This window comes from Dromiciops gliroides, chromosome 4 (genome assembly GCF_019393635.1).
Source record: "Dromiciops gliroides isolate mDroGli1 chromosome 4, mDroGli1.pri, whole genome shotgun sequence".
NCBI classification, from domain to species: domain Eukaryota; kingdom Metazoa; phylum Chordata; class Mammalia; order Microbiotheria; family Microbiotheriidae; genus Dromiciops; species Dromiciops gliroides.
The window spans coordinates 290,468,384-290,483,105 of NC_057864.1; the positions used below are offsets into that span (position 1 = coordinate 290,468,384).

A 14,722-nucleotide genomic window follows, 5' to 3' on the forward strand; every position below is an offset into this window, starting at 1 on the left:
CTAGGTACAGGTTGCATATAGTTTTCTTAGAAAACACCTAGAACAACTGGAAGACAAGTAATTGAGACACAATAGTTTCAATAAAATAGCAGGATATAAAAACCCACCTGATTGATAAAGATGACAAAAAAGAAAAATGACAGTTGTTGGAAGGACAGCAGGAAAACAGGTGCTCTTAATTATATGCTCGCTTATTCCCACAGGCTTTTCTCCTACCCTCTTCCTGTTTATCTGCTTCATCCTATGTTCTTTAAATTTAAAATTTTAATTTCTCTTTTATTTACCTATTTTTCCTCTCTCAGCTTTTCTTTTTCCCCAACCCAATTAAACTAATACTTTAAAAGCCTTCCTCTTTTGCTCTGACTTCTTATTTTAAGTAAATGTGCTTCATTATGCTCTTGCCAAGAACTTTTCTTTATCTTTGTCCTCATTGCTTTATTTCCCTTTCAGTCTGTTTTTAATTCTGTTTTTTCATTCCCTTTGTCTTTCAGTTTAGAAGATAAAGCTTGACCTCCCCCTTCTGTTCCATTTCTGTTACTACCTTTGTAGATCTTACTCTCTTCTTCTTTCCATATTTTCTGCTGTCTTTTAGCCTTTAGAATATCACTTCATTAGAGAAGTATTGTCAAGCAGATAGTCTATATTTTGTATATTATATGGTAGAAGTCACTCTGACCCATACCTTAAGGGGATCCTACATCAAATCCTTACTGCAATCAATAGCTATCCTATCTTCTCTTTTTCCTAGGTTCTCACTGGATGTTGGTTGCCCTTATACATTCCTTCTTTTAGGATGGAATCCTTTTTCAAGGAGAAATAGTTCTCTCTAATGACTTTTGGGTGCCTGCTGTTTGGTTTCTTTTTTTATTTTTTAAAGTGGAGATTCTCAATTTAAAAAAAAAAAAGGTTCAGGGGTCAGCTAGGTGGCCCAGTGGATAAAGCACCGGCCTTGGATTCAGGAGGACCTGAGTTCAAATCTAGCCTCAGACACTTGACACTTACTAGCTGTGTGTCCCTAGGCAAGTCACTTAGCCCTCATAGTACAATTTCTCTCCCTTGATGAAGCTCCCCATCTCTTGCTACAAAGACTCATTTCTTCTTCCATGCCATGGTTCTTTAGTAATACCATTTCCCATTCTGAGCTACTGTTCTTCACCTTTCTTTTCTCCATTCTTCCAGTTCTTTACTTTTATGCTATTTTTCTATACTCCCCACTCTTTCTGAGAGACTAAAGGAATTCTTATCCTTTCATTATTCACTTATGGATTTTGTAAGGGTACATCAACCACTCTCCCTATCACTCTTCCACTTTAATTTCTCATTTTCTTATTTCCTCCCACAAATATATTGTTTCTCTTCTAGGAGGTTAGGGGTTTAGTCCATGAAAAATTATATTAACTCTCTTTCTCTTTTCCTGATTTTTAAGTTGCCCTTAAATATCTGGCTCCTTAGATGCTTTTTTCCCTAGATGGTCCTTTTCCCTTTTTCTTTTGATCCATTGGTCAGACTCTTTCTAAAAACAGTAGGCTTATAAGCTTGAGAAAATTTGTTTAATTAGTCTTTTCTCAACAAATTCTAAATTATTTACCTACTTATTTAGGGTGTCTGCAAGTCAAATAATCTATTCACTTCTGTTTTTATTTTTTAAGAATGTCTTAAATGCCTCCCTTGTTGAAAGTCAAACCTTTTTCATTAATAATTATTAGGTATATCTTTGCAGTATATGTTATTTGGGATTTCAGCTAAATATATTGTTTTATTCTCTTTACTTTTTTGTGGCAACAGAATAATTCTGTGCTATTCAAATTTCTTTTTCTTCATATCTGAAGGTGTTTACCATGCTGCATATAAAATATGTTATTTCTGAAATTTCACCCCTACATGCCTTATAGTTTGAAGCATGGGTTTTTCCTGGGAGTGATACATGGATTTGATCAATGCTTTGTGCTCTATTTAAAAGTTCTGAACTGGGGCAGCTGGCCCTGGATTCAGGAGGACCTGAGTTCAAATGTGACCTCAAGACACTTGACACTTGCTGTGTGACCCTGGGCAAGTTACATAACCCTCATTGTCCCACCCCACCCCCCAAAAAAGTTCTGGGTAGTTTTCTTATGTTATTTAATATAATCTGGTATCCAGGTTTTTTAATTTGTCACATACTTCTGGGAGATCTTACATTATCTCTGTGTATCCTGTATTCAAAGTCAGTTGCTTTGATTCATAGGAAATAATATGTTCTCTAGGTCACAAGACCAGCAAGATAAAGGGCTAGAAATTTTCTAATCCCTAGTAATTCTTTTTTTTTACATGTAGCCATTTATTTATTTATTTTGATAATAAACATGTTTATTTAAAGTTTTGAGTTCAAAATTTTGTCCTTCTTTCTTTCCCTTCCCTCCCACTCCCCATGGTAGTAAGCAGATATAGGTTATACATGTGCAATTATGTAAAACATCACCATATTAGTCATTTTATACAAGAAAACTTGGATAAAAGAAAAAAATGAAAGAAAGTGAAAAAATGCAGGCTTCAGTCTATTCAGTCAATATCAGTTCTTTTTTTTGAAGGTAAATAGTATGCTTCATCATTCATCTTTTGGTATTGTCATGGATCATTGTATTGCTGAGAATAGTTAAGTCATTCACAGTTCATCAAACAGTGTTTCTGTCTCTGTGTACAGTGTTCTCCTGGTTCTGGTCACTTCAATATCCATCAGTTCATACAAGTCTTTCTAGGCCTTTCTGAAATCATCCTGCTTGTTGTTTCTTATAAGCACAATAATATTCCATCACCATCATATACCACAACTTGTTTAGCCATTCCCCAATTGATTGACATTTCCTTGATTTCCAATTCTTAGCCACCACAAAAAGAGGCGCTCTAAATATTTTTGTACAAATAGGTCTTTTTCTCTAATCCCCAGTAATTCTAAAAAGAGAGAGAATTATTATGTACCTTAGGGAGAGCAATTACAGCTAAATCCTCAGGACAAGAAAGCAAGAAGCCCAAAGAGGTTTCAGCCTAATGAATTAACAGTGGTGAACACTAATCCATAATGTGCTCACCCAGCACTGCTGCCTCACAAGCTTCTATACTTTGGCACAAAGTAGTCCATGAGCTTGTGCTTTAGGATTCACCCAGGGATTTCCCTACTACTTCTGAGTATCTCTCATCTTACCCCATTGAATGGTTACAAAACAAAGTAGACATCTACACTCCCTAGCCATATGAAGAGGAAAGAATATAGAAGAGGGAGAATCAGACGTTCTTCTATCTGAGGTAACACCTAGGTTAGAGAACCTCAAGGTGACTTTTCCCAGAATCCCCATAGTACCCTCCTCAAACCTCAGAAAAAGCAACAAATGCTGATTTAGCCCAGCCATTGAACTAAAGAATTTAAGGAAATTGGGAGAAATGCCTGTGTGTAACTATACTGGGCCTGAAGTATTTACTTCATTTTTTACCCATTTGGGGCTGAAATCCAACTAAAGTCAGTCCAGTACCCAAAGCTACTTGGGGCAGAGACTGAAGTCAGTAAAAAAAAAAATAGATTTCTGCATTTGGGAAGAAGCTTAGACAACAAAGCTGTCCACCCTTTAGGGGAATACCTTACTTCAGAGAGGAAGAAGTGAAAAAATGACTGATAGGAAGATATAAGGGAAAAAAGTCTAATTCTATCAAAGATTTCAAGAAGAAGAAAATTATGTTAAAAACCTAGTACAAAGTGAGGTAAATCAACAGAGAATATATTAGAAGGGAAGAGGAGTACAAAAACATCCAAAAGATTATAAACCTCCCTAAATAACTTTTGTAAAATGAAAGAAATTGCTGATAAAACACAAAACCTTGTGAATTCCCAGGAGACCCATGAAATTGTAGCAGAATATTCCAGATCAGTTGAGAGATCATAATATTGAGAGAAGTTAGAAGGGAACAAATGTCAGAATATATGGCCTGGACAGTAAGAATAATTAGCAGAATAGAAAAACTTTAATCCCGAGTGGTGAGTCTCTCCAAAAGTGTGAGGGAGAAAAACAGATTGAGAATACAAACATACTGAAGTGGAGGATAGTCTTGAAGAAGAGAGATGGAAAGAAATGAGATAAAAAGAACAGATTTTTTTTTAAAATAATGAAAAGTCATTGATCTCAAGTTCAGGGTTTCTAAGCAGAGGGAAGTTAGGAGAAAGAACATTCCAGACTTGGTAGACAGCCAGTGCAAAGGCTCAGAGAAAAGAAACGGAGTATCATGAGAAACAGCAAGTAGTATAGCAATACAACAGGATTATTGTAGAGGGGAGTAAATGTGTTCAAGGCTTGAAAGACAAAGGAAAAGACTAGATTATGAAGAGCTTTAAATGCCAAACAGAGGAGTTTATATTTGCACTTAAAAGTAATAGGGAGGGGGGCAGCTAGATGGCGCAGTGGTTAAAGCACCAGCCCTGGATTCAGGAGTACCTGAGTTCAAATCCGGCCTCAGACACTTGACACTTACTAGCTGTGTGACCCCGGACAAGTCACTTAACCCCCATTGCCTGCAAAAAAAAAAAAAGTAATAGGGAGCTTTTGTAATTTATTGAATAAGGGGATGATATGGTCATATCTGTGCTTTGGAGAAATCACTTTGGCATTAGCACGGAGGATGGATTGGAGTGAAGAGAGACTTGAGCCAGGGAGCCTAATTTAAAGATTTAAAATAGTCTGGGATAGAGGTTATGAGGGGCTAAGCTAGTGTAGTGACTGTGTATAAGGAAAATGGGGATGTGTGTGTGTGTGTACACAACATGTATAGAGAAAAAATCACAAGATTTGACAACTTATTGAATATGTGGGTGAGTGAAAGTGAAGAGTCAAGGATAAAGCAAAGATTATGAATCTTGATGACTGGAAAGATAGTGGTGTCTTTTGACTATAAGGGAAGATGGAAAGAGGGGAGGGTTTAGAAAGAAAAATGTGTTCTGTTTTCAACATATTGAGTTCTATTGGACATCCATTTAAAGTTGTCAGAAAGGCAGTTGGTGATGTGTGAGACTAGCTCAGGAGAAAAATTAGGGCTAGAGAAAATAACATCAGCATAGAGATGATAATTGAACACATGGGAGCTGATGAGATCACCAAGTAAAATAGTATAAAGGAAAAGTAGAAGAGAGTCTTGGGGGACATCCCTAGTTAATGGGCATGAAATAAATGAAAATGTAGCATAAGAGACTGAAGAGTGGTCAGACAGATAGGAGAACTAAAAAAGAAAGCAATGTCACAAAATTGAGGAAGGAAGAAAAAGTAGGCAGAAAGTGTCATGCTACAGAGAGATCAGGGAATGAATGAATTAAAGAAAACACATTTGCCGAGTGCTTTCTACACACAAACTTCTCTGCTAAGTGCTGAGGATACAAAGAGAAAAGCAAAGACAGTCCCTGCTTTCAAGGAGCTCATGTTCTAATGGGCCTCACAAAACCTAGGTTTCAACTGTTGGTCAGATGGAAAGGTCCCATGAGGTGAAGTGGCAAAGCAATATGGTAATGCATATTCTTTTTAAAATATTTTATTTGTCCCCAGTTACATGTTAAAGCAGATTTTTAACATCTGTACTTTTGAGTTCCAAATTCTATCCATCCTTCCCCTCTCCCTCCCTATGACAGTAAACAATCCAAGATAGGTTATACATGTGCATTTGTGTAAGACATTTCCATGTTAGTCATTTTGTACAAGAAGACTCAAACAAACAAACAAAAAAAGAATGAATGAAAGAAAGTGAAAAGTAGTATTACTTCTAAAGATAACCCATTCCAAATTTGGGCACTTATAATCATGAGAAAGTTTTTCTGAATATCAAACTTAAATTAGTCTCTGAATTCTGCCATCTGAAACCAAGAGCAAATACATTTCATCTACTAGCTATTTTGAGCTGACTGTTCTGTAGACATCTCAAATGTAGCATGTCAGACTAAAGCTCATTATCTTCCCTGTCTTCCCCCTCCAAACTTCTGTATTACTCTTAGAAGTACTACCGTCCTTCCAATTATGCAGATTAGTAACCTCTAAATTATCCCCCTTACTCTGGTACCCCACATATCCATTTAGTTGTTTCTGTAAAGAACTGGGTCCCACTATGCTCATCACCACCAGCACAACTTGTTGACCATTTTCCATCAACAGGTAAGTAACCCAAGAATAGCATTACCCCTCAAACCAAGATATTACTTCCAGCCCATCCCCCACAGCCATCATATGGGGAAGCAACCCTGGAAGAAATGTAACCTGCCCATTGCTTCTGAAGGAAATACAGCGCCTGCATCCTCAACAGCCATAGCTGTTGAAGACCTGAAAACTTTTTAATATCAAAGTCTTTGGCACTGTTCAATGGTTCAACACCAGAAATAGATGAGGTTTTTATTAGTGGAGAGATGGATTACAATCTGCTTTGCCATTGAAGAGTAGTGATCCAATGTTGTCTTTCCATTAGACTTCTAGCAGAAACCTCTTTAATGTGTTGTCTGCTCCTGTTAGAGCTCTCTGAGATCATTTCTCAAAGGACTGTCTTAGTTTTATATATGTATCTCCAGTGCTTAGCCTAGTCCTTTCCACAAAGTATTTAAGGAAAGTTTCTTTATTCATTTCTGCATTCAATGAAACATCAGTGTAGGATTTTGTAGAGGGCCTTACACATTACAGGTGCTTAATAGTTATTGGATCAGATTGATAAATCAAAAAGATATGGGATAGTATTAATGAAGGACATTATTTTGTACAAATGGAAGAAATAGACTATGTAGAATGTATAGATTCCATAGAAGTTGAGATATGTAAGACATGTTCAGGGTGACTACATTTAGCTTGATTGGATTTGTGATTTTTTTCATGTGAAGTATTGAGAGATTAGGTTGAAATGGTAAGTTGAATCACATGTAAAAGGATGTAAATGCCAGATTAAAGAATTAAAAACATTTAGATAAAATTAACCCAGTTATTGAGAATCTGTAAATTTTTTTAAGTTATTTCTTTTTTGATAACAAACACATAATATTGTTTCTAAATGTCAAGTTGTCAATTCTGGTGGGAAGGAGCTATAGTGATCTTCTAAAATGAATGTAGTGGTATCACAGTGTAATAATGTCAGTGTTGGCTGTGACCTAGAAGGGATAAGAAGGTAGCTTATTCTTTGCAGCTGCTCCTTGGCTTAGTCACAGTTGTTGGATGAGAGAGTAGAAGTGAGGAAAAGATGAGCTTCTCAACTCTCTCTGACATTGGTGCAGTTTTTTAAAAGTCTGTTTCAGCCTGTGTCTTTGATCCTCTGACATCATTCCTTTCAGGTAACATTCCCCTGAAACTTGCTTTAAAAGAGCTTATTTCTAATTTTGTAATGAAAATCTCAGAAATGAAAATTATATATGTAAAAGATATATTTTTCAGTCAATTTTTAAGGAAACTATTTCTGTTGCTATTGATATTACATGGGTTATAATGTATGCCCCCTTTTTTACTGAAAAAACTGAGGTCATTTGCCATGAGCTATCTTTACTACTTCTTGTCATCTTAAAACCTTTTGTGATAATTTCCCACTTTTTTTACTCTCTAATGAGGTGATCCTTCTTACCAAGGTGTACCTGTCTGTATTTGCCCTTCCAGTCTTCAGTAGATTGCCATCTCAGTCATACTTCTGTCTTTAAAACCCTTTCCCTCTTTGCCTTCAAATATACCCAAATCTACTCCAACTTTTAAGAAATTTCACTAGTTGCTGCCCTGCCCTTAGGGTATCATCCTATATATCTCCTCCTGTTCTCAGGCAAACTTCTAAAAATAAGCTTTCTGCATTCCTCACCTCATCTTGGTCACCTCTTACTCCTTAACTCTTCTTTGGCATTTTCCAGCTTCATGATCCAAATGAACCTATTCTCTCCAGTTACTAGTGATCTCAAATGGGATAGACTTCTTTCTTAGTACTCCTTCTTCTTGACCTTTCTGCAGTATGTGACACTGATGACTGCCCTCTCCTCCTAAATACTCTTTCCTCTCTGGATTTTCCTTACTCTGACTCTTGGTTTTCCTATGTATTTAATTTCTTATTCTCCTTTGCTAAATCATCTTCCATATCACACACTCCCCCATCTTAGGTTAAACCTAAAGGTTCTGTCCTGTGTCTTCTCTTTCTACACTTTCTCCAGGATCTCATCACATTTCATAGATTGTTGCCCTGTCCTGCATCCTGAACTCTAGTGCTCTTCTGCACATGGTATTCTATTCTCTACTTTTCCTAGAGGACACAGAATTGTCTTGTGCTATTCAAATGTCTTTTTGTTTGTATTTTGAAGGTCTTTTTCCTGATAGCTTTCAGAATTTATTGTTTCTGAATTGAATTGTTAGAATTAACCACTATGTGTCTTGGCATTTGGAACCTTAGTTTTGTTTTGTTTTTGTTTTCCTGGAAGTGATATGTGAATTCTTTCAATTGGGATTTCATTTTTATGTTTGGAAGTTTTAGGCAGTTTTCTTCTATTATTTCTTTCATTACAGTGTTAAGATTTTTTTGTTCTATCATATTCTTCTAGGAAACCTATGATCCTTAGGTTATCTCTGTGCGTCTTTGAGTTCAATATGTTTTGCTTGCATAGTGAGCATTTTTTTTTCTTTTTCTTTTTATATCTTTTTTTATTTGGTGGGGCAGTTAGGATTAAGTGACTTGCCCAGGGTAACGCAACTAGTAAGTGTCAAGTGTCTGAGGCCAGTTTTGAACTCAGATCCTCCTGAATCCAGGGCGGGTACTTTATATACTGCGCCACATAGCAGCCCCCACATATATTCTTTTAATTTTGTTGGGGGGGGTTGCTTTTCTTCTGGGTTGTTCTTCTCTTCTGTGTATTTGCATTCCCAATCTATTGTTCACACTTTTGTTCCTTTGGCGAGGCTTGCCACTGCAAACTATTCTGCTCATTTTCATTATTTTTGCTGTACAAGACAGAAATTCTGCTCTTGTAATTTTTATTTCTCTTGAAACCCCTCAGGAAAAGTGTGGTGTGTGTAATTCCATGTTCTCCTCAAATTCCACAGGGTCCTCTGTCTCATCAGATGTTGGATAATTTTCCCTTAATTTGAAGTGTTTATTCATAGATGTCCAGTATTCATAGATGTCTGAAACTGTTTGCTAGCTATGGAAGCCAAATTTCCTTCTGTTGCTATTTTTTTTTCATTTTGATTTATCTGTTTATATTCAAGGTCTTTGAGTTTTCTTTTCCCTAAAATCTTTGTTACTTTTAATATTTTTTCCCTTATTTTTGTTATCATTAACTTCTGGACTCCTTCCCCTCTGATTGTGGTTTCCTTGGGAGCTGGATCTCAAAGCATCTCAGGCAATTTATGGTTCACCAGCCTAGAGCTTCCCCCCCACCCCTCGCCCCACTCCCTGACTTTTAGGTGGCCAGAACTGGCCCCAGATGGGTGTTGTTCTGTTTGCTCAGGCTTGGTGGAATGCCCACCCATACCAATGGTGTCCCTTCCTGGTGGCCTGTTTCACTCCCTCTGTTCCTCATGTCTCTAGATCAGCATCTGCATTTCAGAGCTTTGCAGCATTAGTGGTTCTGGGTTTCAGCCCGTACTAGGCTTTTGCTCCTGAAGACCTGTGATCTAAGCAAATTTCCACAGCTGGCAGCTAGGTCTCCACAGCATTGGAAGGAGAAAGTGGGGGAAATGGGATTCAGGGATTTTGAAGTAAGTATGTGTTGTATCCCATGGGAGGCAGGGTAGTAAGCATGAATTCCTGGGTTTTAGATTTAAAAAAAAAAAACCTTCATGTTTATGTATCCTGAGCATCCTAAACCATGGAGATAACTGAAGTTCCTTTATCTTTGGGACACAATTTATGTTTTGGAGAGGTTTGAGAGGTTGTGGGGATCAGAAAAAATATCCAGTCTGCCATTTTGTTGATCATGTGACCCAGAACCTCTGTGTAAAAAGTCATTTTAAATGTTAAATGCTTAATACTTTTTGTTTATGGTGATTATATATAACAATTGCTTAGAAAAGACCCTTCTGGAAAAATGAATCCATGTTTGTAAAGCTGTTATACTATTGTTCATTTAGTCTTTCATAGATTATGGTATAGAATATACTTACATACTTTTAAATCTTTTAATTTAAAATGAATTCCTACTTTTTAGATTTGTGAAGAACACTTAAATGTATTATATAAATAGAAGTTTCTTGATATAATGCAATTAGAAAACTAAATAAAAACATTTAAGTGACTTTAACTTGCCAAGGAATAATATGGGAAATTTGCAATTTAGTTTTTAAAAAATAACTTTTTCTACAGAGAAGTTTTTTTAAATAACGCAGGGCAAATAACCTGGAGGTTGTTTTACTCTGTATTTTTTTTAAGAGCAAGATTGTTAAAAATTACAAGATAAATAAGGCTTTTCTTTGTATACCAATATGTAATAAGGACTAAAAAAAAAAGCCTCTCCAGTAGAATTAAAACAGCTTAAAGGCAGGCAGGAGATATTTCATTTTTATATTTATATCTTTAGTACCCAGCACTGTGCCTTGTACTTAGTAGTCACTTAGTAAGTGTTAGGTGTATTAGATGATGGAAAACACAATATGGAAACACATCACAGATTAGCTATGTAATGTCATAATGCTAGTTTCTTTTTGTGTTAATGACAAAATCATCATAATATACAATCCATTTTTGATTGGAAAAAGTTAAGGATAGGGACTAGACTTATTATTTCATTGATACAGGAAATTCTGAAATGAAGAAACTCTGACTACCAATGCAGATTGGTACCTTCTCTGCAATTTATGGTCCTAGAAATTGCCTAGCACTGATCTTAATTGGAAAAGCTTGTTAGACACTATTGGCAATAATAAGAGATCTATTTCTTCATGATTAGGTAATATTTTTTGCCTTGCTAAAATGTTATACTAAAAGTACAGATTTATAGATATGTCATTTAGAATAAGTGCTCTAATTATTATAAATTATCAATTTACAGAGAGGTTCCTTTTTAGTCATAACGAAAAACAAACAAAAAAATGCTTTTGGTCTACACTTAGGGATTCTTAACCTAGGGACTGATTTTTGCAGGGGGAGGGGGAATGTCTTATTTCAGGAGAAGTCTTTAAGCTTGGATAGGGAAAAAAATTACAATTTTATTTTCAACAGAGTCTAACTGAAATTTAGCATTTTCTTTATTCTGAGAGGGGATCCATAGTTTTCACCAAATTGCTAAAAAAAAAGCTTATAAAATCCTGTTATATTTTAGTTAAATTTGTGTTTCTTTTTAAATCCCCAAGTTTAAAAGTGGGAAAATGTTTTTAAAAAGAGATTTGGAAATTCTTTTTCTCTATAAATCAGTTCATTATGCTTAAATGCCTACTGGACATGCAAAGGCACTTAGATATAACTTGTATATGTGCTACATTTTTTTAAAATGCATCCCCAAATAAACAGTTTTGTCATAAGAATAATTTTAATTCATAATCTCAATTATTTATAAAATTATAATCTTTTTAAAAAATGGCTACTAAAATAATATCTTTCAGCATTTGTAATGGTCTCAGAAGTATTTCTGTACCAAGAAAATTAATTATTCATAAAATGCTTTACCTTTATTATAGAAAGTATATATCTAAGTTTGGGATTAGATAAGATTCATTATTATAGTATACTTAGTAATATGCATTACTTTTAAAATATTTGTTAATCAACATCAATAACTCATATTTGTGTAGCATTTTAAGTCAAGCATTTAAGTTTACCTCATAACAACCTTGTAAGAGAAGTAGTACAAATGTTATTATCTGTTTTTATAGATGGCATCATAGTGGTTAAGTGACTTGTCTATTTGAATTTAAGTTCCTTTAGGGCAAAGACCCCTTTTCTTCCTTGTATCCCCAATACTTGACATAGTGAGTATATTTAAATGCTTGTTGGCTTATTCATTGTCTTATAGATAGTAAGCAGTGATGCTGGGAAGTGACGGTAGAGCCAGAATTAGTATAAATGAGCATTTATTCCATTCTTCCATAAGTGGATACCATGGTACTTTATAGATTTGGTTTCCAGTTTGGACAATTGAACAAACATAATTCAGAAAACACTTGAACTCTCACTTCTTGGACTGTTCCAAATCCTTTTTTGTCTCTGTCCTCCAATAGTCCATACTTGTTTTGGACCTTCTTCCTGACTTTGGACCCCAAAGTTTATCCAACAACTTGATGGTCACCTCGGCTCCATCTATTCCTAGTAGAGTTTAGGTTTTGCAGTGGATCAAGTAATCTACCTATCAACTGTCCCATCTGTTTATTGTTCCATTTTCTTTCTCGCCCCCACACCTCTTCCACAAAACCTACACCATAGTCTCCTTGTAATAATAAAGACTAATCCTTACATTTATTTATTTTAATGTATATTATTTATACGTAATTAACATTTAAAACTACAATGTAGAATGGTAGAAAAAATTACAGGTCTTACCAATTGGAGACCTGGCTCTGTCACTAACTAGCTTCGTGACCTTTGGCAAGTCAGTCACCTCTGGTGACTCATTTATAAAAGGGTCAGACCAAATTACTTCTCAGGTGGCTCCCAACTAATATTGGGATGTAATGTACTGTGGAAGCAAGATTTGAAGAAACAGATTAAATGATAAGTTATATAGAAAATAAGTAGAACATTTTGGGCCATTGTCAGTGGTGACTACATCACCACTAATCTGTGCATTAGGTTTTTCATTAAGATGATTTTAGTAGTACTTTTAAGAAATATTTTTTACTGAAATAAATGACTACTTTACAGAAAGAATTATGTGAAAGCTCAGACACGATTCTGACGCTTTACTTTTTGACTTTAATTTTTCTTAATAAGTTTTCTTTATTACAAGTAATCAATATGAGGGAAAGATAAGGATAAAATAATTAGCATATTATTTTTAAAATTATGTATCAAAATTATTTTTCTCTTTTGTTTTAGTTTTTACCAGATTCGGGCATCAATGAAAGTTCCTCCAAGAATTCCCCACAGATTAGAAGCTAGCTTGTTACATGCAACAGGTAAGCCAAGAAATATTTTTAAGTTAAAAAAAAGGCAGAGTATTAATAATTGCAAGATGATAATATAAAATTTTGGCCATTAAAAAACTATATATAGGGATACAATAAAATTCCCTGCTGATGCTGGTTTCTATAAAAAATTAAATTATATGGTATAAAGAGTGACAGAAGTTAGATAAAGAAATAATTTTACATAAATCAGTAATGTATCAAGGGATTTATATTATATGCTGTGGGTGGACTGTTTTAAAATTCCTTGAAAAAGTGGAGAGAATTATTTCAGGGGCTGGTGATAAATATTCAGCAGGATCTGGATAGAATAACGTATCTTTATGGAGTGAATTTCAAAGGAGGAAATGTTCAGGAGTGAATATGGTAGAAGGTAGGTCTGGAAGTTGTAGTGAAGTACAAAAAAACATGATTTCTTCCCTTCTTACCCATTTTGGAGAGGTGCGTGGTAGGACAGTGCAGATGGCAATATATCTAAACTAGCTAGAACTTGGTGTCCTGGTGGAGTAGCTTGATGCAATAGCTGGTTTATATGAATTCGCATTGAATTCACAAGTTTTGAAATGTTCTTTAATTCTTCATGAAGCCACACTTTGATCACATTAAATAATCTAGCTTTGATTATATAGGTTTTCAGTGAGATTTAAATGAGTTCCTAGATCATCAAAGACTTTATTCTTCATGTTTTGAATACATTTCTCAATCTTCCATGAACTATTGCACTGTAGAAGATTGTTTTGCAGGTTTCAGTCTCCATTTGGAAAATTCTGTAATTCCAAAACAATTCTACTTCTCATTGTATCAAGTGTATTTGATTCCCTTCTTCATTGAGGACAAGATTCCCAGAATTTAAAAAATATCCTCAAATATTGTGTAGGATGGATATTTTATAGTCTGGTAAAGATGAACAGCTCTGCCCAGACTCACTCACACTACTTTTTTAAATATATGTACCTCCAGTTTAAGAATCCTTGGGTTAGCAACTGTTATTTTAAAAACTGGTTTTCTTGCTGTTCTTCCAACTTAAAAACATTTTAAATACATTTTATGGAAATTAATAATAGCCCCTCTGGCTACCAGATCCCTCCAGAGGTCTTTGGTTTTGTTTTTTGGGGTTTTTCCCTTAGGTTAATTGGGCTCATTTGTAGCAATAGCTCATCATTTCTAGGTGGCGTTTTTTCATTTTTGACTACACTTTTCCTTTACACTTTAGGGAGGCTATTGCTCTTTCATTATAGGATTAAAATGCTGAACCTCCCCCTCACCCCCCTCCAAAAAAAAAAGCTTTTTTAATAATCTCCAAGTAAATGAAATATCATCTTAAGAACTATTACTTTTACATATTTCTTGGGTAATATTTATTCTTAAAACCTCAGGAATTTTATGATGACACAAAATTCAGCACTAAACTTTCAGAACTAACTAAAGGTGGTGAAACCAGCTCAAACCAGTTTCATATCTTCAGGGTCATACTTTCTGAGTCAGTCTACTGTCAGTGGATGCATATATGCATAATAATTACTGTCACAAAATTAAACTATCTCAAAATTATTTCTTGCCCTGAATGATTCACCACATAATACCACCATGATTCATCTCTGTTTTATTTGACAGTGACAGGATAGTGCTACATACTAAGCCTAAATGCCTTCTAAAGGTGGAGT

General features: G+C 35.1%; 1 protein-coding gene across 6 annotated transcripts in view; it reads left to right on the top strand.

Annotated features, from left to right (window-relative positions):
- FAM135A (family with sequence similarity 135 member A) overlaps positions 1-14,722 on the top strand; it is a 126,655-nt gene that overhangs the window by 29,526 nt on the left and 82,407 nt on the right. For all 6 annotated transcript variants that reach the window (XR_006356396.1, XM_044004246.1, XM_044004249.1 and 3 more), the window contains exon 4: positions 12,970-13,049. Coding sequence is in view for 5 of the 6 variants with exons in the window: in XM_044004246.1 (XP_043860181.1) it covers positions 12,970-13,049 (80 nt within the window). In the remaining variant the exon portion in view is untranslated. The remainder of the gene's footprint in view (positions 1-12,969; positions 13,050-14,722) is intronic.